Here is a 27,655-nt window from a genome sequence, read left to right on the forward strand (position 1 = left end):
ATCTGGGCACCTTGCGCATTAATTAGATTGGCAACAGCAGAGTCCCTAGTGGTCTCTAAGCCTTTGCAGTTTATAGAAAACTTTGCTTGATGGATCAAATGGATCCACTCCTATAATTATTTGTATCTTTACCTTGTATAAAAATCTTCTCTCAGGAAGCTGCTACTTTAAGTATGATGCTGTCTGGTGTTTTTGTGCATGCTGCATATTATTGGTTGCGACGACTCAAAAGAGTCATGTTAAAGGTTTCAGGGTAGCAGCCGTGTTAGTCTGTATCCGTAAAAAGAACAGGAGGACTTGTGGCACCTTAGAGGCTAACAAATTTATTTGAGCATAAGCTTTCATGAGCTACATCGGATGCAATGTAGCTTATGAAAGCTTATGCTCAAATAAATTTGTTAGTCTCTAAGGTGCCACAAGTCCTCCTGTTCTTTTTATGTTAAAGAAGATGTCTCAGTTTCACGTTTCAAAGAGGAATATTTAAGCAGCCCTTTGAGAGCGTGCAAACCCTCCTCCCATTCGAAGCTGCATGAAAAGATGGGCAAGTGTCTTACACAGAATGTTGCAAAACACTGATATAATTTGGCACGTCGAGGTTTCTTTCCCCCACTGAGTAGAGTTCGGCTACAAACTCCTTCTCTCCCGTGCAGCAGGCAACAGTGATAAATTGATGCTGCGGTAGTGGGTTGTTTTTTTTTTTTCTTTTTTCAGCCGTAGCATAAAATGGTCAAATGATGTTCCACTGCAGAATTCAATTTCACAGTTCAGTTGGGTCCTTGATTACGCTGCCAAATTCAGATTAATGTGCACTTAACTAACACGGATCAGGGGACTCCTGGCTGACAGCCAGCAGTAATAGTAGCCACCGAGAGCTGTGTAGAGTTTTATGCCCTGTCCACCCTGGTGCACCGCCAGTGGATTTGATTGATTAAATGAATTCATAGGTGTAATTATTTGTAATTGTGCTACATCATGAGCCTCTGTCTCTGCACCCCGCACCCTCCTCAGAGATGTTACACACATTGTCATGGGCTATTTTTGCTATGTTGTAAACAGAGATTCATTTCCAAAAAATTGCTACATGTATTTTTGCCCATACCTTTTGGGTTTGACTAGAGGTATGGATGAGCAAACATCTTGTCTGAGAATGTAAAAAATTCATTTATTTTACAGAGAAGAAGCTTGAAAACACTTTAAGGCAAAGGAAGTTTTAAGTGGAAATAGGGCATGTGTTAGTTGTTTTTCCATCAAAGGAATAATGCTGACACTTGTGGGGTTTTTTAAAGCCTCCTATTGAGATAATTTCTTCCCAGATTGTCTCTGATTTCAAAGGAAAATTAGGGGTTGTATGACACTGCAGTTAAGTAGTTTGTCATTCTGGAGAATCATTAAAGAAATTAAATTAGTCTCCTTGTTGCTCATTCTGTCTTGCTTGAAGGAAGCCCGCTTTGAAAACGATGAAGACCAAACACCCATTTCAGATAGGTTATAGGCTCACGTAATCACTACGCTCCCCCGCACCCCTTAGTTTGAACTTTCATGGTTTCTGCTTATTGTCTGTTTAATCTATTGTAGCATTTGCCCGTTATAACGATGCTCAGATTATTGGGAAGAACAATAGGTGCAATACCAGTTTTGGGGAATTGTAAGGAAGACCCTGAAGAATTATAGTGTGTGAATCGTATAAGCAAGGCATTTGAAATGAATGCACCATTGTCATTTGAGCCACATAACCCTACATTCCTTCTTCGGTGCTGTTGTAGGAAGCTAGGACCAGTGCTGGTGTGCAGTGGTCTATCTACACGGAGCCGTTAGGGAAGTGTCTTCTCCACAATCCGTAGGAAAGGGCAGGTAACTAGAAATGGTGAGAGGTGGGCCATCAGTGGAAGAAATTTTAAGCTGGTGGCCGGGTCCAGTTTGCCCTGCATGTGACTGGGATCTAGCCAATCGAAATACGTCTGTCTATGCTGCCAGCCCCCACTCCCTTCAATAGTGGCAGTCATTTGGCCACATTGTCACATTGCACAGGAGTACAACCAATGCTAGCAGGGCCTTATCACCCAGACCATTGGAGTGGGAACAACTTTCCAGCTCCCAGTCAGTCCTGGTTTCATTCTAGGAGTGGTCTGTATCTGTATATATGTAAATAGTTAATAGTCCAGGTACCAGGAGATTGTGGTCAAGAATATGTAGCATAGCTCCTGGACCTATAAAACTTGTTGTGCATTGCAAATGGCTTCCTCTGTGCATCTCTTTGCCTCCGCTCTTAACAGGTTGTGATGCAGGTAAATTGGTGTTAGCATGGCAGTAAGGATGACAGTGTGGCACAGACATCAGCTGGGTAATGGATGCTGGATGGCAGCTACACACAAGTCTTTCCAGTGCTCCTGAGCACAGTAATTACTGCCAATGCACCCATTGTGTTGTGAACAGATATGGTGCCTGTCAGAACTGTTGCACTGTGCACCGTGTATTGCCATCTAAAGTTTCTGTCACAGTTCCTGCATGTCCTGTTTGTTCTTTGCACCTCTGCTGACCAGGTGAGGGTCCATACATTGGCTGCCCTGTGTGATGTCTTTATGGTCCTGTCCATTAACGGTGCGCTTTGCAGGATTCAGGAACTAGGGCTTGATTTCCAACCCTGGTGAGCTCTCCTCAGCACTGAAACTGATTGGGAAACAAAGGTAGCTTTACATTCACTTGCTCCTCCTGTGTTACTCTTGTGAAAGCAAAGGGAAAATCAAGCTCAATATCTCTTTCCAGCTGCTGTAGAGAAAAAAGGGGAAGAGGGTGGCTGGAGAAGGGAGGAGCTAACACAGCAAGAGACTTAAGGAGCTCAATCTGTTTATCTTATCAAAAAGAAGATTGAGAGGTGACTTGTTTGCAGCATATAGGTACAAGGACCAACGGCTGGAAGTTGAAACCAGACAAATTCACATTAGAAATAAGACCCAAATTTTTAACTGTGAGGGCGACTAACCACTGACCCAAACCACCAAGGGAAGTGGTGAGCCACTAGATCAAGACTTGGATGCCTGGAAGGTATATTCTAATCAAACACAAGTTATTTGGCTCAATATAGGGGTAAATGGGTGAAATTCTTCGGCCCGTGATACCCAGGAGATCCAACTAGATGATCTAAAGGTCCTAAAATCTACATTTTTATTGTGATCAGAATGCACCAAACGGGTGATTTTAAAAAAAAAAACTCTATTCTCAGCAAGAGGGTACCAGAGTGTCACTTTAAAAGGAACACATATTTAGGTCGTAGAGGACACTTCCCCTCAAAATTATACCATCTGTACGGGAAGTCATGATACTGGGTATAAACAGATGGTTTCTGCTCCACTAGTCCTAAAGACTATAATAAATAAAGCAATAGGGATTTTTACTTATTGCCTCGGCAGTCTATGGACCATCAGTGATCCTTGGAGTTCCTCCTGGTGGCCCAGAGAGTGAAACATGCTGAGAACCAAGCAGGGGGTGAGGAATGGGAGTGTCAAGTGGGTCTGTGATTAGAGCTTTCTTTTACTAAATGTGCACAAAAAGAGAAAGTTGGAAAACCAAGTAGGGATCTCAGAAATGAGAAATCACGGTGGAGGTGGCCACACTGTGGTACTGAGGAATTGAGGTCTGACTTCATTGATAACATAAGGTTTAGAATGCTCATAATATCTGCAATTATTTTCAGCCATTGATCAATGCTGAATACAACATGTTAACTTTGCCTTGTTTTAATTTTTGCAGGTGGATTACGATCGAGCACAGATGGTAGTTAGCCCACCACTATCTGGATCAGATACCTACCCTAGAGGCCCAACAAAGCTACCTCAAAGTCAAAGCAAAGTTAGCTATTCAGGTAGTAGCTTCCAGTATCCTTCAGTCTATCACAAAGCTTCTCATTATCACCAGCCTGCCCTCCAGTCAAGCTCTCCTTATATTTCCACGGCTTCTTACCCAAGCTCCCCAAGTATCACGTCAGGTGCTTATCCCCCACCTAGCTGGGGTTCATCCTCCGATCAGCAGCCCTCCAGGGTGTCACATGAACAGTTCAGAGCTGCCCTTCAGCTTGTTGTCAGTCCCGGCGACCCCAGGGAATACTTGGACAACTTTATCAAAATAGGAGAAGGCTCCACGGGGATCGTTTGCATTGCCACTGAGAAGCACACTGGAAAGCAAGTCGCAGTGAAGAAAATGGATCTCAGGAAACAGCAGAGAAGAGAATTACTCTTCAATGAGGTAAGCCATTTTGGACGAGGGGACAATTTTGCAGGTTACTGATCACAGAGAGGAACAAAACGGAAATCCCCTCAGTGCCCAGTGGATAAGGCTTTAGCCTCCTAAGGTGGGGGTGATGAGTTCAGTTGTAACTTCCTGAGTCACAGTCTCCATTTTGGGTGGCCCCTTACTATGGGCAGGTGATAAACCGACCATCAAGCCGAATATTTGTCACTTTTGTAAACAAATCTAAAACTTCATTTTATTTTCTATTCTGCCTTTCCTTTAAATATCTCACTATGGGCTTAGTCATAGCTTTGCCGGGAGCCCAGCATTGTTGCCCTGAAGCTGGAGATGCTCTGAGTCAGTCGCCTGGTTCCCCGCTGCTCTGGGAAGGGAGGTCGGGTCTGTAATCTGTCCCAGCATATGTTCCTTGACACCCCAATGCAGCCAAGGCTTTGCCCATTCCCTGCCTTATTGTGCCCACTCCTGCTCAGCAGCAAGGTTAGGGTTGCTCTTCACTGTTACCTGGGGTGTGGGTAGCAGTGCAGGGGCAAAAGGGAATGAATGCCTTATGACCCCAATTGCTGCTTTAGCTGGGTCACAAATGAGCTATATATTATTAGGGTGTTTTTAACTCTCTGCATGTTGACTTTGGTGGCACCATGAAGAAGGCTTTGCTTGACTGATTTGATACAATCTCTGTTGTACTAAAAGGACAAGCAACAGGCAAAAAAAGAAAGAACCATTCCTGTTTTTATATTCAAAAGAAAGCTGTTATCCACCAAATATGATTTAGAAAGGATACTTCCTCCATCTTTCAGAAATGATTTACAGGAAAACATGTAAATATATTTGTTAGAAAAACATTTTGTGGTGTAATTAGGCACAAGGATTTAGCAAGGGTGTTACACCATAACATTTCTTGAGTGCAGAGGTAAAAGAAGAATGGTTCAGAGTCAAAACGTTTCCAGTAACTCATGCACTCTTTGTCTTTTGCTTAGGTTGTAATAATGAGGGATTACCATCATGAAAATGTGGTTGACATGTACAACAGCTATCTTGTGAATGATGAGCTCTGGGTTGTTATGGAGTTTCTGGAAGGTGGTGCTTTGACGGACATAGTGACGCATACAAGGTATGTTTGGTTAGCATCATCTGTACACTGTTTTAGTGTTGAAGGCACCTATTCTTTCAAAGGTGCAGTAAATCCTGTGCTTCTACTAGGGCAAGAAGGAATATCTGGCTTTGTCTTGCTCATGCTTACTGCCACTGTCAGTTTATAGAAAGGGGGGAAGCGTTAGCAAAAGTGGGACTGAGTGCAATCCATGCCTGCTTTGTCCCAGCTTAAGCACTCAGTGAGTCAGTGGAAACTGATGAGTGATTTAAACATGGTTTGGTATTTTCAGCGTCTGTCTAAAAGCGGACAGGTCTGTAATGTAATAAATTCATACTCCTGACAAAATGCAAAAACTATGAGAACTTTACTATGCATTTAATCTAAAAAAACCCAAAAACCTGTTTCTGTCAAAGAAGTCTAGAAGCCAGTTAAAATAACTGAAAATGCCCAGCTCTGCTCAGTATGCAACAGGTCCATTTTTCTACCTTTATACTGATCAACTCTCTTTAAGGGTGAATAGAAAGTCCTTTTTGATCTGCTAAGGTTGGGGTTCTGTGTTTCTCATACAATAACTGTGTAGCTAACACCTAAAAGAACACAGGGAACTCCATAGGAATGAGGGGTGTCTCACCAACCATTCCAAGGGAAATACGGAAATGTTAACTTGGGTGTTAGCAGAAAGGTGATGGAGAGAATGATTTGCAACACTTACTAATATAAATGTATATATTCTGTTAGAGTGAAATCCCGCCCAGTCCCCTTCTCTCTTGTTTTTTCTTCCCCCTCTCTCCCCGCTGTTTTTTCTTGTCCCCATACAAATCCAGAACTTTGAGGCTGAATTGCCACTTCTGTGAAGAAAGCCTGACTCCACTGAAGTCCATGACAAAACTCCCCTGGACTTCAGCTGGGCCAGAATGTCACCTCAGAGCCAGAGCTATATTAGGGAGGGGAGGTGGTGTCAGTGTACCACATGAATGATGTTGGCTGGAGCCATTATGCCTGCATGACACAGGAGTAAGCAAAACACCTCCAGAGGTGCTGGACAACAGCATACTATTGGCAGCCACTGTTACCTCGTTGCAAAAGTTTACGGTGAGCTCCTCCCAGGGCTGGCCTTCCTCCCCTGGCCTCCCCCCAGCCTGCACAGCCATGACTTGCTCTACGTGTCCATCGACAGAAGATGTCCTTTCCCCCTTCACTTTGCATTGTAGAGTGCAGGCTGTTGTTTTATGGCTACCTCCTTCATGAGACCCCTGAGAGGAAAAGAGCCTCCTGAGCCCTCTGACCCACAAAGCACCTGTGTTGGCACCAGCCATATTTTGGCCCTTCAGCCAGAGGCGATAACTCTGCTCATTCAACTATTGTGGAGAAAGGGATGTAGGATCAGAGCAGTCTTCCATCCAGCCCAGTATCCTGTCTCTAGTAGTATTCTTTACTAGCTGTATCTGAGCAAGATGCGGTAAACCCTGCTGTAGGCAGCTACAGGTTAAGAGAAAACTAAACCAGTGGCAACGTAGGTTCTTACTGTTAGGAATTCTTTCTCTGGTATAGCTAAAGTGGTACAATACCCCCTAGTGTATAAATGTGCTGGTGTAGCTATTCCCATTCAGAAAGGAAAATAAGATATACTGGGGTAAGAACCTTCATGCCTCTATAACTGCACCAACTTCAGGGGTTGGACTGGTATGCTTATTTCAGTTACAAAAATAGCACACCCCCTAATCAACATAATTAAACAAGTACCAAAGGTTACATGGAGCTCCTGACTTTATGCCTGTCTTCCAGCTTGCCTTCTGAATGGACAGATTTGATTTTGTGTAACATATTCCCTCTGTTTGCCACCCACCTTTTTTCCAGCACGCAGGAAGAAGGTAGGCAGGAGAAAAGTGTTTTACATTTAACCAGCAAAATGCCTTTCTCCTTGAATCGAAACCACACAACTAGCACATCTATGTGGAGGAAATTTAGCTATACACAAAGAAGAGGACTCCCAGTTTAGCAACGAATAGCAATTCAGTCACAAAAGTTATCTAACAATTTAATGACATGTTCAGGTCACGGCTAAATAGGTATTGTAAAATAGATACTTATTTTTTAAGTGTTGCCTCAACTGATGTGCAAAAAAATCACAGCCATTGTAAGTCATTTGTTAACTACGCTGCCCGCCCCAAAACTTCAAAACCACTCTGCCAAATACCTTTGACAGGAATTTAATGGCAAACAGATATTTACAGAAAATGGCTACTTAAGAGCCGTCATCGTTTTTTGCAACCACAAGAGTCATTCCTTAATCTTTTTTACTTTTTCTGACCTTCCCTCAACAATTTTGCTGAAAGGTTGTAACATTTCCATAGCAGCGTGAAAGCAGAAGTCTCCTTGGTGTAATAGAGGGAGCTTTGGCCAGCAAGACAGGAATCATGCTCTTTACTGGCTCTTCTAAAGCGTAAGGCGCGTGGTGAGTCACAGCTGAACTATGGATTGTTTCTACATCTCTCATTGAACGCCTGCCACGGGATGTTCTGTGGATGAAGGCTGATGTGAAAGAGCAACTGATAGAATGGCTTACAGTTCACTAACTCCCTTCAATGTCATCATTATAACGATGGTATAGCAATGTGACAGGCTTCTTTTCCAATGCATATGTTTTTGTAAATGATGACTGGATAAGTATGTCTTATCATATGATTTATGAGGCCCTTCTTGAAATATCATATTAAATGTTTATTTGTAATGTACATCAGAGCAATGGAAATAACCCCTACATAATTGCACACAGGATGGGAATCCACAGATTTGCTCTGAAATCCAAGAATCATTTCCCTTGCTCATTCTATTTCATGATTCCATCCCAGTAGTGATTTGTCCTTCTTGAAACTATTGGACTTACTGCATATGAACGAACTTCAGTTTCTTCAGAACAGGAAATTGACTAACTAAATACATTACATTGCGCTATACATTACATGTATTTAATGCCGCACACCTACTTCGTTTTCAAAATTTTTCCTCATGCTTAAATTTCCAAAAAGTATACCTGCTCCATTTTTTAAAGAAACAAAAGTGCAGTGCTGCTCTGGTAAGTGACTATCAAAGTGGCATTAAAGCATTCCCTGTTTGTCATTTGTCAGTGATTTGCAGATAAAATTTACTTTATTTACAAGTAAGACGGCTCCCAGCCCTGCTAACTCAACATGTGATCTGAGAGTCAAACTATTTCCTTCTCACACATTATCACCAGTAACAAGTGACCTGTTGGTAAAATTAGGAAATTTACAGTTACACCTGTGCAGCCCCATTGTCTTCATACCCACTAGGATGACCTCTGTAGCCTCACCGGCATAAATGAATTTGCACAGATGTAACTGATTGGAACTTAGTAAAAGTTGAGAGTGCCCAGAAAAGAAGACAAGCCAGTTGACTTTCTTCTCTGTGTTGACTCTGCAAGACTAAGAGTTGCAAAAAAAGGTAAAATTTTACTTCTGTTATTGAAGTCCAGCGAGATGACTTGGACACTGCGCAGGGAGCAGTCTGTTCAGCAAGGAGGTGTCATTTTTGCACCGTCACTTTTCAGAACAGAAGCACACTTTAAAGGCAGAATGAAGGCTCTGCGTCTCGAGATTATTTCCACATCTCAGTGTTTTATTTGTTGCAAGGCAGGGGTTCCTGGTCATTTGGGACTGGTGGTGCTTAGCGCCACCGATATCATCCCACTCTCAGTCAGACTGTATACACTGTCTGTCATGTAGTTACCGTTCTTCAGAGTGACTTACCACCTGCTGTCAAGAGTGGTGCTGGAGCATCTTTAGGCAGCTGTGGCTGCAGTACCATCTACTGCCGTTGGGGTCACCTGGGAGGGCTGAAACTCCTCCAGCTTTCAGAGGTCCTAGCAGCTCCAGGACATCTGGGGCAGAGTTAAGGTTGTTGTGCGTGATCTGTAGTGTTGAGTAGTTGAGTTGGTAAGGTGCAGGCCTGTGATTTGAGGAGCAGTGGGTATGTACTGTTGGGTAGTTTAACTTTTCATCTCTGTGCTGTTGTGATTTTTGTGTCATGTAGAGCAACCTGAACTGTTTCACAACAAAGTTATTAGTCTGTGAACATGAAAACAAAGTTTCTGATCCAGTGACAGTTAACTACATAGAGTCCTGTGCAGCGGGGGACCAACACGGAGTGACCAGTGGCTCTTGAGGGAGAGGATATGAGATTGTTCTTCAGGCCTCCTAACCTCTCCTTCTCTCCAAGAGCGACATCATCATTTAGGAGCTGACCCAGAGGAAAAAACTTCCAACCCATGCCACCATGTCACATTGGCTGGAGCTCCCTGGAAAGAGTTCAGTGTGATTTTTCTATTGTAATTCTGGTGAGCCTAGTTTCTATATATGGCTGTCTAGTGGACAGAGTCTGTGACTTTGACCTTGGCAAGGACAGAGAGCAATAAACAGTCCTGAGAGGGAAGGACATCTTAGAATGAGAAGCAGATGGGGCGGCAAATTTGGGCTTGATCAGTTCCTTTGAGAGACTTGGCTGCTGTCTATCACTACTGCATAATGACTTGAATGGGGCTGTGCCAGCTTACATCAGCAAAGGTGCTGGCCCATGTCCTTATCTGTTTCTTCCGTAGTTTATTCTTCCTCTCTTTTTACATGTGTCCTCACGCCTTGCCTTCTTGCCTTTAGAATGAATGAAGAGCAGATAGCTACAGTTTGTCTGTCTGTACTGAGAGCGCTGTCCTACCTGCACAATCAAGGGGTTATTCACCGCGATATAAAAAGTGACTCTATACTTCTCACGAGCGATGGAAGGGTGAGCGTTTAACATTTTCACTCCTACTGTATCTTTAACTGTGACAATCCGAATGATCAATGTAACTATCCTGTAACCAAATTAATGAAAACCCTATGGAGGGTTGCAGACATCAGCTGTTGAAAGCATGATATACTAATCTTGGCTCCACCTGCTATAGAAGGTCCATGCCTCACAGCTCTTCCCACAAATGAATGCAGGAATTGCCACAGCATATCAGAACAATAGTCCTTCTAGTCCAGGATCCTGTCTCCAACAGTAGCCAATACTAGACTGAGACAATGTAAGTCACTGCAGCCTATAAAGGGTTAATAGATTTCTTCCCATCATATAGCTTCTCAGGGGTGGAATACATAAGGCAGAGGAAGCTGGGTGAAAGGCCTCACTTGAGAAGAGGGTGTCCTCTTTCTCCTGACTGGCTGAGGCAGGGAAAGCCATGGAGGAGTGTTACCAGCATTTTTAGTTGACTTATTTTGTTTGTGACCATTATTTATGAACAATAAACAAAGCCCAGAGGAAATGGCCATAAAAAGGACTTGGACATAGAATCTGACTCCCTTCCCTGGTGGGTGAAACAACCCACTAGCTTACACAGATGTTTTAGAGGAACATATAAAATCTCTGTTGTGTAGCACTGAGCCATGACAGAGTACTATTGTGCACTAGTAGCCTGCTGATGCACATGTTGGAGTAGCATGTGGTTGTTAGCGTATGGATCATTCATTTTATATTTCACTTTTATTTTTATACAACCTTCTTAAAAAACAGTTGCGTGCAGCATTATAGAGGTACCCTTCCACTACCAAAAATAGTTCCTAGTGAAAGGTGTAGGTGAAATTATATGTTTGTTTGCAATATATGATTCAGTCACTTGATGTCTGTGTGGGATATAGAGAGTAAACATGGTAAACATGGAAGACAAAGCTGGAACTCAAACTCTGTGGAAGCCAGATTGAATGTGTCAGTAGCTAGTACTCTAGTTCTTTTCTTTAATAAACACCTCACAGAAAAGGTGGCCTGGGACTTGATACACAATTGTGACAGAAAAGGATAGCCAAATACAACTGTGTACAGCATTGTTTCAGAAACTGGGTTAGGGGAGCTGAACACAGTTCATTCTGAGCTGCACTTGCAGTTAACCCACTGGTTCAGCTATACCTGTGACTGACACCCACTGTCAACAACAGCGAACTTTGCTAGTCTAGACAAGGCCTGTGACAGGGATCACTGGGCCCAGAGAAGGACTTAGTGCTGTTCTGTGAAGCAGTAACCAAACCGTTTTTCAGCTGTACTAGGGTCGATTTGGAGGTGGCAATGTGCCACACAGAATGGCTGCTACCTGCCCCTTCCCTTACCTAACTGGCTACCCCCTTTCTACTCTTTTCCATGCAGCCGGACTGACATGCCATTTGGTGGAAGGGGTAGCTGTGGGAGTGGGGACATTCCTCGCAACCCCTTTTCCCCCTCACATGGCTCCTCCACATCACCGTTACACAATATCTGAGGCTTTCATTTATTAACCATGCCTCCGGGAGGGAACTATTCAGTCCACATATAAAATATTAAGGATTCTTTAGGATAAAATGTAAGGTATTGGTATTATACTGGGATACTGACACAGAGGTTATCCTGTGCTACAAATTCCAGGCAGAGCAATATATCTGACTTATTCTTTGTATTACAGGAGTGCTTAAGGGCTTCATGCAGCAAAATGCATCCACATTGTGCTAAGTGCTGTACGTGCACGTAATAAGAGTCCCTGCCCCACAGACCATACAGTCTAAATAGACAAGGCAAACAAAGGGTGGAGCAAAGGGAGAATTGGTATCTACATTTTTCAGATGCCCAAAGTCGTACAGGAAGCCTGTGGCAGAACAGGGACTTGAACCTGAGTCTTTGGAGTCCAGAGGTGAACTCCTGGCCCCATTGAAAGCAATAGCAGAACTCCCATTGACTTCAGTGGAGCCAGGATTTCACCCTTAAGGCTTGTCTACACTACCTGCCGGATCAGCGCGCAGCGATCGATCCAGCAGGGGTCAATTTATCGCGTCTAGTCTAGATGCGATAAATCAACCTCTGAGTGCTCTCCCATCAACTCTGGTACTCCACCAGAATGAGAAGCACAAACGGAGTCAACGGGAGAGCGTCAGCTGTCAACTTACCGCAGTGAAGACACCACGGTAAGTAGATCTAAGTATGTCAACTTCAGCTCCGCTATTCACGTAGCTGAAGTTGTGTATCTTAGATCGACCCCGCGTATTAGTGTCAACAAGCCCTCAGTCTGGCACTTTAATTACAAGAGCATTCCTCCTGATTTGGTTCCTTTTATCGTCTTCACCCACCAAGAGGGTATATTCTTCCCTTTGTAGGTACAGGTCACTCCCATTAGAATTAAATGGGAAGAAAATTCCATACATGTGAAAGTTGTTCAGTCTTGTCTCTAGTAGTGTTGCTGAAATACCATCTGATCTGCTTCCAGGGTCTGCACACAATGCCTCATTATGCTCATTACTCTAGTACTTATTATCTGCAATGCAGATTTCTTCATGGCTATGTTGTGCAATTATCTTTTTTTAGAAAATCGTCTTTTTTGTATGTACTCGGATGAGCAATAGATATGCAAAAACTGTTACACTCCCACAAAAGAGCTTCCAAACTATTCACTATTTCATCTCTTCTCCTTGCTGTAAACTGAAAAATATGTTTAGCTTGGACAACTTGGATATTATTTGCTTTGTTTTGTAAATACCTATAATTATTTCTACAGTCTGATTTTATAAAAAACAACTGCCGTCACGAAAAGATAGCATCTCCATTGAAGCCAAAATAAAACAAATCAGCACTGATAATAAGATGCTGGTCTGCACAATGCATCAATTTATTGAGCTTCCTCTTTAACTCTTCAGAGAGCTGTTCAGGTTCATTCCTTAACCACAAACTGCAGACCGACATGGTAGGCGAGTGGCAGACACCCCCCGATTTGGTCGACTTAATGTATCCTCTCTGCACACATCGTACGTCATTTGAAAGTGGATTATGTCTACTTTAAGAGGAACTATGATGTGGAGCTGTCAAATGGTGCCATTATCATAAACACGGGGATAAACAGTGATACCATCAACACGTTAAACTGACCATTTTGAAATATTTGCATTCAGTTTTATGACTCTTAAGTATTATCTCAAGACATAAAAATGGATTCTGTTGTGAGCTCAAAGCATCACAACAACAATCTAAAACAAAACCTAATATTAAATTCATACAGGTATCATTGAAACGGATTAGCACTGATGACATTTCTAGTCCACATCATTATCATCATCCTGTTCATCATTATGATCTGTCGAGAGTCCGTGGGTTACCATAGTCTTCATTGCCTTGGCATGTACACAGTTGTATGCAGGGAAGTTGTTCTGACTACAGACGCATTTGATTGTGCAGCGATCCCTATTGATACAGGCACAAATAAGGTTTTGTGGAAACACAGTTGCCATAGGGCCCTTGAAGAATACAGGAAGTAGTTCATCATCCACATTTTTCCATCCATGTTGGTGATCCAATATCTGGTTTCCCTATGTGCGAAGATATCCTGATTTTTGTTTGCCAGGATGCTCTTTTGACCTGCTCTTCAACACTGTCCTGACACAGTGAGAGTTTGGCTGGTGGCTTGTCCTTCCTGATGGCTAGATTGAGGCAAAAGCAATTCAGGTCTCTGTGATCTCCTTTTCTTTCTCACTGTGGTCATACAGCATTGGTACCAACTTCCTTGCTGGAGAAATTGCGGCTTGTCTGTCACTCTGCCCCAGTTTGGCAAGATCTCTGAAGCGGTAAGCTCCCTTTATTTTGACAACATTAAACCCAGAGTTTTTCCCAGAGCCAAATAAGGTTGACACAGAGTCACATCCTGTTAATGTGCATACAGCAGGAAGTATGTTGCAGACGTCAGGAGTGAGTGCATCACAAATTGCATGCACAGACATGAAGCATCGCCTGTCAACTGTGCTAATAATGGTGTCTGTGTCAGTCCACATGTTATCGATATGTTCCATATTTGGAAAGTTGTGAACAGCCAGGATCAAAACATCTGTATCAGGCGACCTAACTACTATCGTTCTTTGACACCAAGAGATCCAGAAGCTGTACTGGCACATAGAGCACATATAAGTGACTTTTCTTTCCCATGCTTCAGTGATATTAGTTATGATGCTGGACTGTCTGCAGACTGTTCTTGAAATACCACTCTAGCCACTGAATGAAATAATTCCTTTCCATCAGTGGCCTCTTGCACTGATGTCTGTACTATTACCCTCTTCATGGAAGAGATTTCCACCAGCATGAAGTTGTACACAGCCATTCGGAATGTACACACCTCCCTGGAGTCTTTCGACTTCCATTTTTGCAACACTAGTGATGAACTACCTCCGCTCATCATAGCTGATGCAGAGTCTATGAAGGTGTAGAGTATGTCAATTAAACGGGGAGACCCAAACTCATAGTGTCGCTGTGCAGAAAGGCTTATGTGCAGTGGTGTAATAATTTTGGAATTGTTACATACTCTGCACTCTGCAATTGAGAGGCACCTTCCTTGAATGTCTTCTGAAGGATGATACTCATTGCTGACTGAATTATGTGCCTCCTTATCTATCAGCCAAAGGACAAACTACTGCACCAGTAAAGGCACCAAAGTAGCTGACATCTGTAAACTGCAGTCACGTGGCTTTAGATAACGTTCAGAGGTTTTCATTGTGGCTATTTCAGATCAAAGGATTGAAGTAGCATTAAGCTGTTCATCAGGCTCGCTCTCCAGATGAATATACTCAAAACTTAAATTCCTGCTTCAGATTACTAGCAGCTTGGATAGCATCCACTAATGTTATTGTGCTGTGTAGAACATGGTAGACTAGACTTGTCCATGCTGTGCATGGAATAAAATTGCAGAACCAAAGTGCTTTTTCTAACCTTGCCTGTAATTCACTAATGGAATAGCTTACAGTTTCTACATCTGAGGGAAGTAGGGCTTTATATCTTTGTAGCAGCGTGGATAGGAGAAGGTTCTTCTTTTTGTACATAAAATCATTGAAGAGATAGAAGATCAGCTGATAAAATGCAATGTCATAAGGTGACCATTGTTGCACTGTAACTAGATGGATTTGCTTTAAGTTTTGTTTTAGTCAAGTAGGAAGAAAGGCATGTTGAGTGGTAAACGGCATCCTTAGCAATCAAATCTTAGCAATCTGCACAACGTGTCATCATCTCCTCTTTGAAGTGCTACCTCCCTTAGATTGGTTGCTGTCACAAGTGTTTCTATTTTATGAAGTTTCTTGTCTTTCTCATGTGTGTGTTCTCAATCAAACAATGCAACAGGATCAGTCACTGAAGGACGTGCTTGCTCTGGTGGCTATAGAAGCAGGTGAACATGATGCTCTCTGATCAGATTAAGAATCTGTCTTTTTTCCTGGGTTCAATACAGCTCTGACATGTGCCAAATTTGACTTGCTGATGTATTTATGAAAGCAACCCATGTGATAGAAAACTCATCCAGTAGCCATTGCTACAGACTTCTGCTGCCCGCATCACAGAATTCTGTCCAGCACCAGTGGCTTTTGGTAGTTTTGCATTCTTTTGATTTGCTGGGCAAATAACACTTTTCAAAGTTGGTGGACAGTTTTTCTCTTTGATGTAAGATTTAGAGGACTTGTATCCTCCATGTCTTCATATATTGTAACTTCCCTGTAGAGATAAAACCTGCAACGTATATTATTAGCATTATCACCACCACTACCACCATTTTGTATAAGTATACAGACTTGTGCTAATTTAGATGTAAATGAGATCTATATGTTAGTATCAAATTGCCATTTTGGTTCAGTGAGCACTTTGACTGAAGCCCAGTAAGAAGTTGTGTATTGTCATCTCTAACACTAATCCTGTGCAAAAGTGTTACCGAATTAAACCCTCAGTGTGAGACTGATCTGGTCATCAAATTTCAATGGAAAAATATAGACAATTATTATAATCACTTGTGAGGTACTTTGACAATTAAGAATATGCAATGTCAAAGCATTTCGTGTTAATATATTGCAAAATGTTGATATTTGCCATTTTTGCGACATCATTTAAAAAAAAAATACAGGTCCTACAAAACCAATTCAGATCTTTTAATATCTTGTCATTTAGTAGCTTTGACTCATAAACACAACATTATGGGGTAGAAATTAATTTAAACTGTAAAAAGTCAGAGTCATGCTACTGTGTTTCTGGTACTGCAATAAATGACAGTTTCTCTTTTTGGGTAGTATTGTTTCACCTTGCCTGCGAGCTTACGGAACCACTTGATAGCTCCACCTAAACAAAGATAAAATCAGCTTTTCAAATTACATATGGTGTGGGTATGTGTAGGGTGGGTACATTAAACTCCTTTTTTGGAGAATTGCCACATGCCTACAGTGAACTCTAATAGACTAATGTGCAAAGTTTTCCATCTCTGACATGCAAGGCAAAAGGTGAGTCCAGGAAATGCAATTACCCTGTACTGTGGGTAGCAGTAGACATTATCTGAATGCAGAACAGCTTCCAATAAAATTGGGTTCTACCATCAATAAATGAAAACAACCCGCATATTTAGCTTTACGGACTCAATCTTACTAACAGGAGTATTGAGTAAACAGTTTTATTTTCATGGAAGCAGCATCTCTTATAAACAGAGGCAATATATATCCAAGCATTTAATACTGTACAGCACATGTATGCACAGACACACACAAATGTGCACATTTTATCTCTTCATAAATTTTCAGCCATGCATTTTTGAAAACAGACCATTACTGCTAAATGTTGCATAAACAGAAACTGATTTGCAGATGGGTCAAATATAGGGCAGCAATTTGAGACCTTCACTAGAAAAAAGCCCCTGGAGTGCAGAGGGTAATCAGAAGACTTTATAGCCTTAAGCCCTCTTAGAACATCCCTGCGGATGAGGCTGAGGGTGTAGTCAAAGAAGGCAAATTTGGACATAGCCAGAGGGCAGAACATAGCCACAGGACCCCCCAATTCAGCCACAAAACTTCCCATCTGCAGGAGTGGAGGAAAGCAATGAATGAATGCCAGTGTAGCCATATTTGAGCTGTCATCCCACCTTTCCTCCAGGCTCAGCCAGTGAAGGACAACATGCTGTTAGAGTCAGGTAAGCAGTTAAGGAGCCAGAGTTCCCAGGGAGAGGGAGAATGGGGCGTGTCAGGGACATTTTCTTACATGGTACATTCTCCAGCCAGGCTTTTGGAGAGGATTTCCAACCAAGTACCCCTCAGAGCTCAAGTGGAGAGATTCCTGCAGGTGTTTGGTAGCGTGATGATGCCACTTACGTTCATGTAGTCCTATTTTGGCCTAGATTTCAGTGAGTTTCCTCCTTTCCACACGCATGCTTAGGTGAGATGACTTCTCCCATAGAGGCTATTTATCCATTTGTGACATTCCCCTGGTGTTATCTGGACTGGTGATCTGCTAAGTCACTCCAATCCTTGACTCCTGGGGTATTCACGCACAGCCTCTAGCATGTAAGCTGCTCCTTGAATTGTGTAACCGAATGACACCCTAATATCTCCAGTCCCAGTCACAACCGTAGCAACCTCCGTCTTGCAGTGTCCAGTTATACCCGCTGGATGCTGCAAGCTTATATGAGTTCATCAGTTTAACAAAGAAATTAATATGTACCAGGCTTGTTATCCCAAGGGGAGTCTCTGACATGCTTCAAACCAAACGCACTGCTTCAGGTAGAATAAACAAACAGATTTATTAACTACAAAGATAGATTTTAAGTGATTATAAGTCAAAGCACAAGAAGTCAGATTTGGTCAAATGAAATAAAAGCAAAACGCATTCTAAGCTGATCTTAACACTTTCAGTGCCCTTACAAACTTAGATACTTCTCACCACAAGCTGGCTGGTTGCCATTCAGCCAGGCTCTCCCCTTTGATCAGAGCTTCAGTCGCTTGGTGGTGATGTCTGTAGATGGAGGTGGAAGAGAAAGAAAGAGCATGGCAAATGTCTCTCCCTTTTATCATGTTATTTCTTCCTTTCTTCTATGCTTCAGAGTCAGGTGAGCATTACCTCATCACAGTCCCAAACTGACCAAAGGAATGGGGGTGACTCACTCGAGAGTCCAACAGATCCTTTGTTGCTGCATAGGCCAGTGTCTTTTGTTCCTGTGAGGCTGGGCTGGGTTTGTTCCATACATGCTCTGATGAGCTGTGAACTGCCCCTCTGCTCTTGGAGAGTTTTACCTGGGCCTGTTTTAAGCCATGAGGACACATTTTCAGCCTCATAACTATATACGTAAAATTACAACCTATAACATTACTATAACAACAATGCTCAGTGTATCTTGAGCCTTCCGAAGACACCTGACATGACAAACTTTGCATTGGATACCACACAATATTATAAGGATGAACATGGGGGTGCAGGGTATTCCTCCAAGGTACAGAACGTCACACCATTGCAGTGTAAATTACCTTTAAGAGCACTTTACACAGGTATAGAGGAGGGGGAAAAAGGCCCTGTCTTGACAGGCAACAAAGATATGGTTTTCAATCACATTAGCTCAGTTGAGTTAGTTTGACATGATATAAAAGCTTATAAAGACTCAGGCTAGCTAATCTGAAGGAATCTTAGCTGGCCATGTTGTTGTCTGGCCTACTTCTTAAGAAGATTTTGCATTTAAGTTAAGCTAATATTCTTGAGTTAATAAAATTGAAAACCAGACACTTCTTTTGTCCATCAAGACATGGCCAGATAGAGCCTTATGTAAGGGTTGCCTCAAAAGTTACACTTCAGTACCATTAAATGCACAGGTGACTGTGCCCATCAGTTGCCTTTCAGGATATGTTGCTCGTGATGGAAATGCTGTTGTCATTATTATTGTCCTAGAATACCACCATGGTAGCATGTGGGTTTTCCACAGTGAACTTAATCAAAACAAGCCCACATGGGCATGGGTGCAGCAAAACCCACTCCAGGACTGAGTGAATGGGCCTAAGCGTAGAGGCATTTCAGCCTCCCCAGGGATGTTCTCCAGCAGCTTGTGGGGAGACCACCATATTTGTGCCTGGAGCCACAGTGAGCACTCAATATTAAATGGAGGCAGCACAAATAGAGAACCAAATATACATAATGTTACCTAGGCATTAGGGTTTTTACTTGAATTTAAAATCAGTTCTGCCTCCCAGCCTTGTATTGGTTATGTGAGTGGCATTTTAATGTATATTAAAACAAAGACACAACTAGAGTGGTCCAGAAAATGACGATACCATTTTACAACTTCTGAGGTTTCTAAATTTGGTTTTTGTTCCTCATTCGAATGAAACCAAAACCTTTGGAAGGTTTCCTCAAAGTACAACTTGGTCAAAACATCCATTTTCAGATCAGGTTTTCCATCTCCCTCTTGTGCTCTCTCTCCTTTTAGAAAATCCACCCTTTACCTGAGAAACCATCCTGTTGAAACTTTCATGGCCGGGTATAAGTTTTTGTGAAACGTTTCAGTTCTGACAAGACGGCATTTTTCAATGAAAAATCATTTAGTTGAAAAGTTTCCAATGAGCTGTATAAGCTCATGGAATGTGTAAGGCTATGCAAGGGTACAATGAAACATGAGAGACTGGAGTTTTCAAAGGAACCTACAGGACTTCCAGTGGATTTTGGCACCCAACTCCTTTAGGTTCAGTGGGCACATGGGTGAGATTCAGGGACACTAAGAAAAAGAGGAACCCTGGCACAACACAAAAGAAAACGAGCAGAATGCAGAGAAGGTCTTTAGATAGGCACAGTGACAGTAATGCTTCAGACCGTGAGGCAAGACACTGACTGTTGAGACAACCACATGTTTGTGTTGGACAACCAAGTCTGAAATCTACGCTGACTGTGGAAAAGTGATGCGGAAACTAATTTTCCCAGCCTGGCCTCAGATGTAATGTTCAATGTCTTTCAGCATTACCAGGTGGTTGTCTGGGTATCGTGATAGTCAGTGAGTTGATACTGACTTAATGTAAGAGCCCAAACCAAACCAAACCAGTTTATGGCAGTGGTTCTCAAACTTCTTTGATTGCGTACCCCTTCTTTGTGTCTGTAGTCGCTTACGCCCCCCCCAACCCCGCAAGTACATATACCCCCGCCCAGCTCTGAAGGCAGAGTGGAGAGCAGCGGCTGCTGGCCAGGCCCCCAGCTCGGAAGGCAGCACTTGGGCAACAGCGGCACCGAAGTAAGAGTGACAATGTGAAAAGTGATGTTCAATACCGCTTTTCACAGCAGACTTAGCACCCCATTGCCACCCTTACTTCTGCGCGGCTGCTGCCATCCTGGGGCTGATAGCAGGAGCTCCGCTGCAGGGGGAGAGCCTGAGCCGAAGTGGCAGGGCTCCGATTGTCAGCCCCGGGGCGGTGGGGCTCGGGCGGTCCCCCTTATCCCTGCCTCCCAGGTGTGCACAGCCCTTATGCATGAGCCCCAGCCATCTGGGGCTGACAGCCAGAGCTTTTTAAAAAAAAAAAAAAGCACAGAGTTTGTGCCTCCCTTGACACATTCCCGTGCATCCCTTGGGAGGCTCCTCCCCGCCATAGTTTGAGAACCGCTGGTTTATAGTGACTGGAGAGGCATATTGACCTCAGCTTTGGGTTTTGTATACTCACTGAGATGTTTATTTCTATTCCAGTATACCACACTTCTTTAATACAGTATAACAAGGCCATTTAGTTGTCACAATGGTGGTAAAGGAAAGTTCTGTGTTCTTCACTAGGTACTTAATTGATATAAATACAACAGTGTTTCATAAATTGGTAAATTTTACAGTGTTTTCCGTAACTCAACAAGTAAATATGAGGGAACGTGACACCAAAGGAGCTACTGTACGGATCTCTGATATTCACATCCTGTCTGTGTTTCAAGTCGTGATGGCAGCTGTCATATATATTTGGACGATTTGACCAACAACAAGGAAATACTTTTACACTGCACTTTGTGTGCCCCTTAGAGTAATATTTGATCAACCTTTTAAAGCATTTATCACCGCTGCATCTAGAAAGTTATGGGAAGTGTCAGGCCACCTTAATAATAGTGGTGCTCTCAGCTCTGCCTATAATTCTACACTCTTTGTCAATTTCTAAGGCACAAAATCAGCTTCATTTTAAGTAGTTTAGAGGTAGTCACACAAGGCTTACAGTAATTCCCTAACAGTGCCCATTCGCCATTCATGATGTTTCATTTAATTATTTATTGTTAGATAAAATTATCGGATTTTGGGTTCTGTGCCCAAGTTTCCAAGGAAGTTCCGAAAAGGAAATCTCTTGTTGGAACACCATACTGGATGGCACCGGAGGTGATATCCAGACTGCCTTATGGAACTGAGGTAAGCGTAACAAGTGCCTTGTTCCCGGCTGCAATGTCCGGCTGATGCAACCGCTTCCTCACAGAACAAGTACAATTTTAAGTGACTTCATTGTTCACTGTGTCGATATGTATAGTTTTGATTATGTTTAATACAGTAAAAAAGTATGCAGTACATTGTAATCACTGCAGGTGCAATAAAGTAGCAGTAGACGGTACCTCACAGAAATGACATTATGCAGTGCCTTGACATAAAACATGATTCCCTGGGGGTGCGATCAAACAGTAATAAATAGAATTTATGTTTAGAATATTACACAATGCACCCTCTATGTGTATTTTTAGCTTAGGTGTTATAATTAAAGGGAATTGCCATAATTTTCTCCTTAATGAATGGATTTTAATACTCTTTACACTTACGCCAGGGGGCTGATTTTCAAACATAGGCATGTGCAATTACGTGTGGAGCCCTGCACGGATACGGATATCTGCTGATATCAATCGGTATCCACGGGACCACAGGGTTCCCCCGGGAACTACAGCTGCAAAAGGAGCAGAAGGTGGGGCTGGCGCAGATGTACCACCCCCAGCCCTGCCCCCATCCCTTCCATGCAGCTGTCTGCCTTTCCTGTCTGGGGGTGTGTGCACCACTTGAACACACTAGCATGACCAGGGACAGCTGCCGGGGAGTCTGGTGCCTGCCCCAGTGGGTTGGGGTGGGGATGGTAGAGCAGCACCAGAGGAGCTCCCGGCACAGGGTGCTGGCTCTGGGGACCGGCGGCCCCACATTCTGCTCCTTTCGCTGCTGCGGTTCCCACAAGAGCCCAGTGGTTCCGCAGATACCGATTTGTAGCCGTGGATATCCGCATCTGCGGGTATAAATTTGTATCCGCACCGGGCTCTTAAGGGCATGTACAGAAATGCAAGCCTAACTGTGCATGCCGTACGCACGTAGAGTTACCACCGTTGCACCTGTGACTCAAGCATTTGCATGTATAAATGGCCAGTTACACGTGTCACTTGCCATTCAGGTTGTTGTTTCGGTTTTGTCATTATTTGTAGTGTGATAGCAATATGAGCCCCAGACCTGGACCAGGACCCCACTGTACTGGGCATGTTACAAACACACAACAAAAAGATAGTCCTGGACTCTAAAGGACTAACAATGGGTGCAGTTAGCTGGATTGTGATCAGGGTGGGATTTTTAAAAATGCCCAGCATTGGCCTGACTCTGCTCAGCGGTAATGAGCTAAGCCAGGGTTGAGAGGTTTTGAAAATCCCACTCACATTTCACATACATTGCAACTAATTGCATCCACTCATGCCCTGCTTTCCATTCAAAACATAAACTAGACAGTGTTTTACTCCTCTCTCCAACCTTCTTGCCATTTCTTAACAAATGGGTATTTCCTCCCATAAACATCTGATGTCAGGTGCTGATCTTTCCATGCCCTTGTGCAGAATCTGGATGATTCTTCTTATGAGGGCCCATTATACCAAGCCGTAGAGAATCTAGGTGAGGTCAGAAGCACTTCATGGCTGGCCGTGATCCTTAACTGTCCAGATGTCTAAGAAGTCAGAGAATTGCAAAATGAGGTGTGCAAAAACCTCAATCTGAAGGTTCTGTAGGTTCATGCCTGAAGAAAATGCTGAGTTATGTCGGAGGTTTACTTGGATAGCGATACACTCCTGCAGAGGAATAAGAAGAAGGTTTAGGATAAAGTCCCAAATGAAAATGAATAACGAATACATAGCACACAGAATAAAAGATCATTGTTAATGCCCTTCTGCACTGGGCTCGAATGACGGAAGGGCATTTTCACCCATGACCTTTGCTTTGGTCTGGTCTGCAGACTCCAGCTTTGAAAATGTGTCCTTCAGTTGTATGTGTTATCTTCCCTGAGGAAAAAAGCAGATCCTGATGTCTGGTCCTTCAGGGCAGAAAATTTCAACAGATCCTAAGTATGTGCAGTTAAATCAATTACAGATGGACTCAGGTTATGATTTAGCTGTGGACTTATTTTAACATACTTGGCAGTTCTTCATGAGCCATTCTTCATGCACCATATGGCTGTTGTCTGACAAACAGGCATGTCTGTGATGGCTAGACCATGCAGTCAGACTTTCAGAGTTACAGCTGATCAGTATTTCTGAAGAACTGATTGAAAAAAAACCTCCCATCTGGTTGCGAGGGCTTGGGGGAGGGAGGGTAGAATCTAGTGCAAAGCTCTCAAAACATTATACTTCCACACGATCATTTGTGAGACGATGTATGAAAGAAAATAATCGATATGTTATTTTCCCACTTGGATGCTTATGTAGAAATATTTAACGATTTTAGAAGATTTCTGATTAACCCTAAATTTTGTCTGTTACGGTGAATGAGGGAGGATAGCTCTGTCAAATTAAGGACCACAGCAACCTGGGTTACGTTTACTCGCAAAGAGCTGCAGTTCATCTCAAAGCACGGTCAACTCACTCATTAAGATGAGCAGCAATGACCATTCCTGTGCCTCGGGGAACTATTTTGAGAACTGCCAAACTGTCAGGAGAATAGACTGTTCACAGCTTTTATTGGGGGACCTTCAGATGAGACTAGAAAGGAGTTGGCTGTACGGACTCACAGATTTTATAACCCATTTGTTACCGAGTACTGAGTCACAGTATTTCAGAACTGGAGATCACTATGGATTTATACAAAATTATGCCTTTCTCTTAGTAATGACAGTGACTCACAGCTTCCCATCCAAAGAAGTGACTTTTAACTCTCCTTTTTTACTCCACATGGTAGTAGGATTTAGCATATTTTTATTTGATTTTATATTATCTATGATAACAGCTAAGATGAAGTAATAACTGATGCACACAAGCAGGGAAATGAGTCATGCTTTAAAGCTGTAAGGAAGAGGCTATATCTACACATAATGCAGAGTGGGACAAATTCTGTTTCATGTCAGAGGGGTGAAAAACCAGAAAAACTCCACTGTCATACTGTTACTTTGGATTTACCGCATGTAAGTGAGAGCCAACTCTGGCCCAATGTGCGTGGCTCTCAGTACACAAATGATATTGGGCCCGATGGTCATTGACACTGAGGGTATGTCCAGACTCGGCGCTGGGGGTATGATCCCACAGCTCGCATAGACATACCCACACTAGCTCTCACTCAGCCAGCATGCTAAAAATGGCCGTGTAGCCGCAGGCAGTGGTGAGCAGCAGCATAGATTAGCCACCCCATGTACATACCCACAAGCTTCAGGTGGGTTTATACTCAGCATGGGTAACCCAGGGCACCACTCACCGCTGCCCAGGTGACACTATCATTTTTAGCACACTAGCTCAATGCGAGCGTGTCTATACGAGCTTTGGAATCAAACCCATAGGTCCATGTTTAGACATACCCTTAGGCCACTTTACACCATTCAGGCAGTGTAAAGGAGCTTTAAAATGGGCATAAGGTATTTACTCCACTTTAAACCCCCTTTACACTGCCAGTAGCATTAATGTTAATGAGAATCAGGCCCATTATCATTCAATAGAGGGATTAAAATAACTGGGTTTGTGGCAGTTAAATTATACTCTGCTCTTATACAGAATTCTGGATGCTCTATGGGACAGATCTTCAGATGGTATAAATCCGTGTTTTTCCATTGCAGTCAATGGCCCTTATTTGGATCTGACCCATACCGGTGTAAATCTTTATTGGTCTCAATAAACTTTGCTGATTACACCAACTGAGGCTCTGGCCCATAATTTACTGCGCACACCTTTCAGTGTATACTTTTTTCTCAGTGGCAAAATTTATTACCAGTTGGTAAAAAGAGAGCAGCCATCCCAACAGCAGGTAAGTTTTTAAGCAGAAGTTCCCATTGAAACAGAGCATAAAAAGCAATGGTATTCTAGGGCTGTAGGACTGAACATCTCAAAATGCTCATCCTAGAATATGTGTTTGTATACAAGTTGCACAGTTCAACAACTGTCGGCCCATTGCAGGTGGATATCTGGTCACTTGGTATCATGGTAATAGAAATGATAGATGGAGAACCACCTTATTTCAACGAGCCACCGCTCCAAGCAATGCGCAGAATCCGAGATAACTTACCTCCACGAGTGAAGGACATCCATAAGGTGAGAGTGCTCATGTTTCTATGGAGTCATGCACATATTAAGGTGAACCAAATCCATGACCAAATGAGGATGGTGTAAACTAAGGCCTAGATTGTGACTTCAGGCACATCCCTGAGCATTGGGTGGTACATAAACTGGGTATAGTAGTATTCTGTGGGGCTGTACCAAGAGTAGATTACTACCCACTCCATCCTGTGCTGGCTTAGTTACTCGGGCCACTGAATTGGGAGGGGAATGGGCTGGAATCAAAGCTCCATTCATTCCCCACTTCTGCCCACCCACCAACTCTGGGGATAGAGTAAGTGGGTGAGCAACCCTGTGTATTTCTCCACATCCAAACTCAAAATCCAAGTGGCCTGTGAAGGGGAGTCCTACTCCTCTGCATGGCCTGATAGAGTCAGAATTTAGCCCTCAGTAATAAGAAAAACTGACCAGGCTTACTGCTGTGCTAATTCGTTTTATACCAAGTCATGTTAAGTGCCGTGTTCTGGTCTCTTTCCCCACTCATGCCACATGACTTCTTCATGTACTCGTATAGGGAAGAAAAGTGCCCTGTCAGCCCTATATATGTACTAATTGTCGCAATTCTGCATGCTCTTAACCTGTATTTTAATTGACTTTCCAGCAGAGCTAGTTTGAAAAGCCAGTCATGGCAAGTTACTTACTTTGTCTGCTTTTCATAACGTCAATGTGATGTTGCAGGTTTCCTCCGTGCTCCGCGGTTTCTTAGATCTGATGTTGGTGAGGGAGCCCTCCCAGAGAGCAACAGCACAAGAACTATTAAGACATCCGTTTTTGAAACTGGCAGGCCCTCCGTCTTGCATTGTGCCACTCATGAGGCAATACAGGCACCGCTGAATTCAGCAAATGTTCAGGCGGAGGCGTGTACAAAAGTTGGAGAAAGACTTGCCAAGGAATCCAGCGCTTGTGTGGAAACCATGGGGAAGTGCAGCGCTACAGAGATTCATCAGCATCAGAACAGCTCTATGGAAATAATAGCAGTGTAGAAAATAATGAGGTGCTCTCCTGGGGTATGAAGGACTTGCGACTTTCCTTTGCCACTAAATCAAATAGTCATCTGCTGGCTTCTAGCACTGTCGCATGGAGCACGTTTTCCACAGGTAGTCCTCTTTCAGCCATCAAAGCAGACAGACTCAATTACACAGGTGGTTGTGGGGGAGGGGGGCGAAAGATAATAAATTATAGCACAACCAGGATAAACCACCAGAATTTTATTGGAAAAAGTAAACGATATGACACTTCTATTTCAGAAGAACACTTTTCTGGCAAAAAAGCACTTTTTATCTCAGTCATAGCAGTGTAATGTATTTTGAAATGAATTTGTAATTTTCTGTATAGTACTTTTTTGATAATTTACAGTACTTTGATGTTATGTACCCATCGTGCTAGTTGAAGTAATGAGTAACTTAGCAAGAGTTTGAACAAAACCTTTCCTACTTTTTTATCCCTTTTGAAGACCGAAGGAAAAAAAAACAAACCTTCAGGAACTTAAAATGTTGGCAGATTTTCCAGGAATTTCAATAACAGACACAGAGATGGGTGCAGGCAGTACTGATAAAAATTTTGCTTTTCCCATCACACCACTGAAATTATAGTTTTAAAGATTTGAACATTTCTGGAATCACTAGAGCTGATGAGATAATTACAGTCACACATTAGAAATAAGTTGAATGTTATAAATTATGAGGGTTTGTTTCAGATCATTGTTTTCAGAGCCATGCATCTTAGCACACCAAACTCACGTACATTTGTTCAAGAGATGGTTAGTGAGAAAGGATCATCTATTAGCAATAGGGCAGACTTGTCATTTAGTCTGTACTGACCTCATTGTCACAAAATAATCCCCATTATTTATATCAAGAGTCAGAAGTCCGGATTGACTCTAGAGGTCGAGTTACCAAGCGGGTATTTTCCAAATTTCAAACAGACTGTTGTGATAATGTTCTGATGTGTGTCCCGTACAGAAGTTGTGCTGCTGTGTAGACCTTTTTGAATGTT

At 42.8% G+C, this 27,655-nt stretch overlaps 1 protein-coding gene across 2 annotated transcripts in view; it reads left to right on the top strand.

Annotated features, from left to right (window-relative positions):
* Window positions 1-26,494, top strand: part of PAK5 (p21 (RAC1) activated kinase 5) — an 87,872-nt gene extending 61,378 nt beyond the window's left edge. For both annotated transcript variants that reach the window (XM_077812053.1, XM_077812054.1), the window contains 6 exons: window positions 3,748-4,239; window positions 5,223-5,356; window positions 10,012-10,138; window positions 21,405-21,530; window positions 25,502-25,636; window positions 26,339-26,494. In XM_077812053.1, coding sequence (XP_077668179.1) covers window positions 3,748-4,239; window positions 5,223-5,356; window positions 10,012-10,138; window positions 21,405-21,530; window positions 25,502-25,636; window positions 26,339-26,494 — 1,170 coding nt within the window. The remainder of the gene's footprint in view (window positions 1-3,747; window positions 4,240-5,222; window positions 5,357-10,011; window positions 10,139-21,404; window positions 21,531-25,501; window positions 25,637-26,338) is intronic.
* Window positions 26,495-27,655: the final 1,161 nt, after the last annotated feature.

The sequence above is a fragment of the Eretmochelys imbricata genome, chromosome 3 (assembly GCF_965152235.1).
Source record: "Eretmochelys imbricata isolate rEreImb1 chromosome 3, rEreImb1.hap1, whole genome shotgun sequence".
In the NCBI taxonomy this organism is placed as follows: Eukaryota; Metazoa; Chordata; order Testudines; family Cheloniidae; genus Eretmochelys; species Eretmochelys imbricata.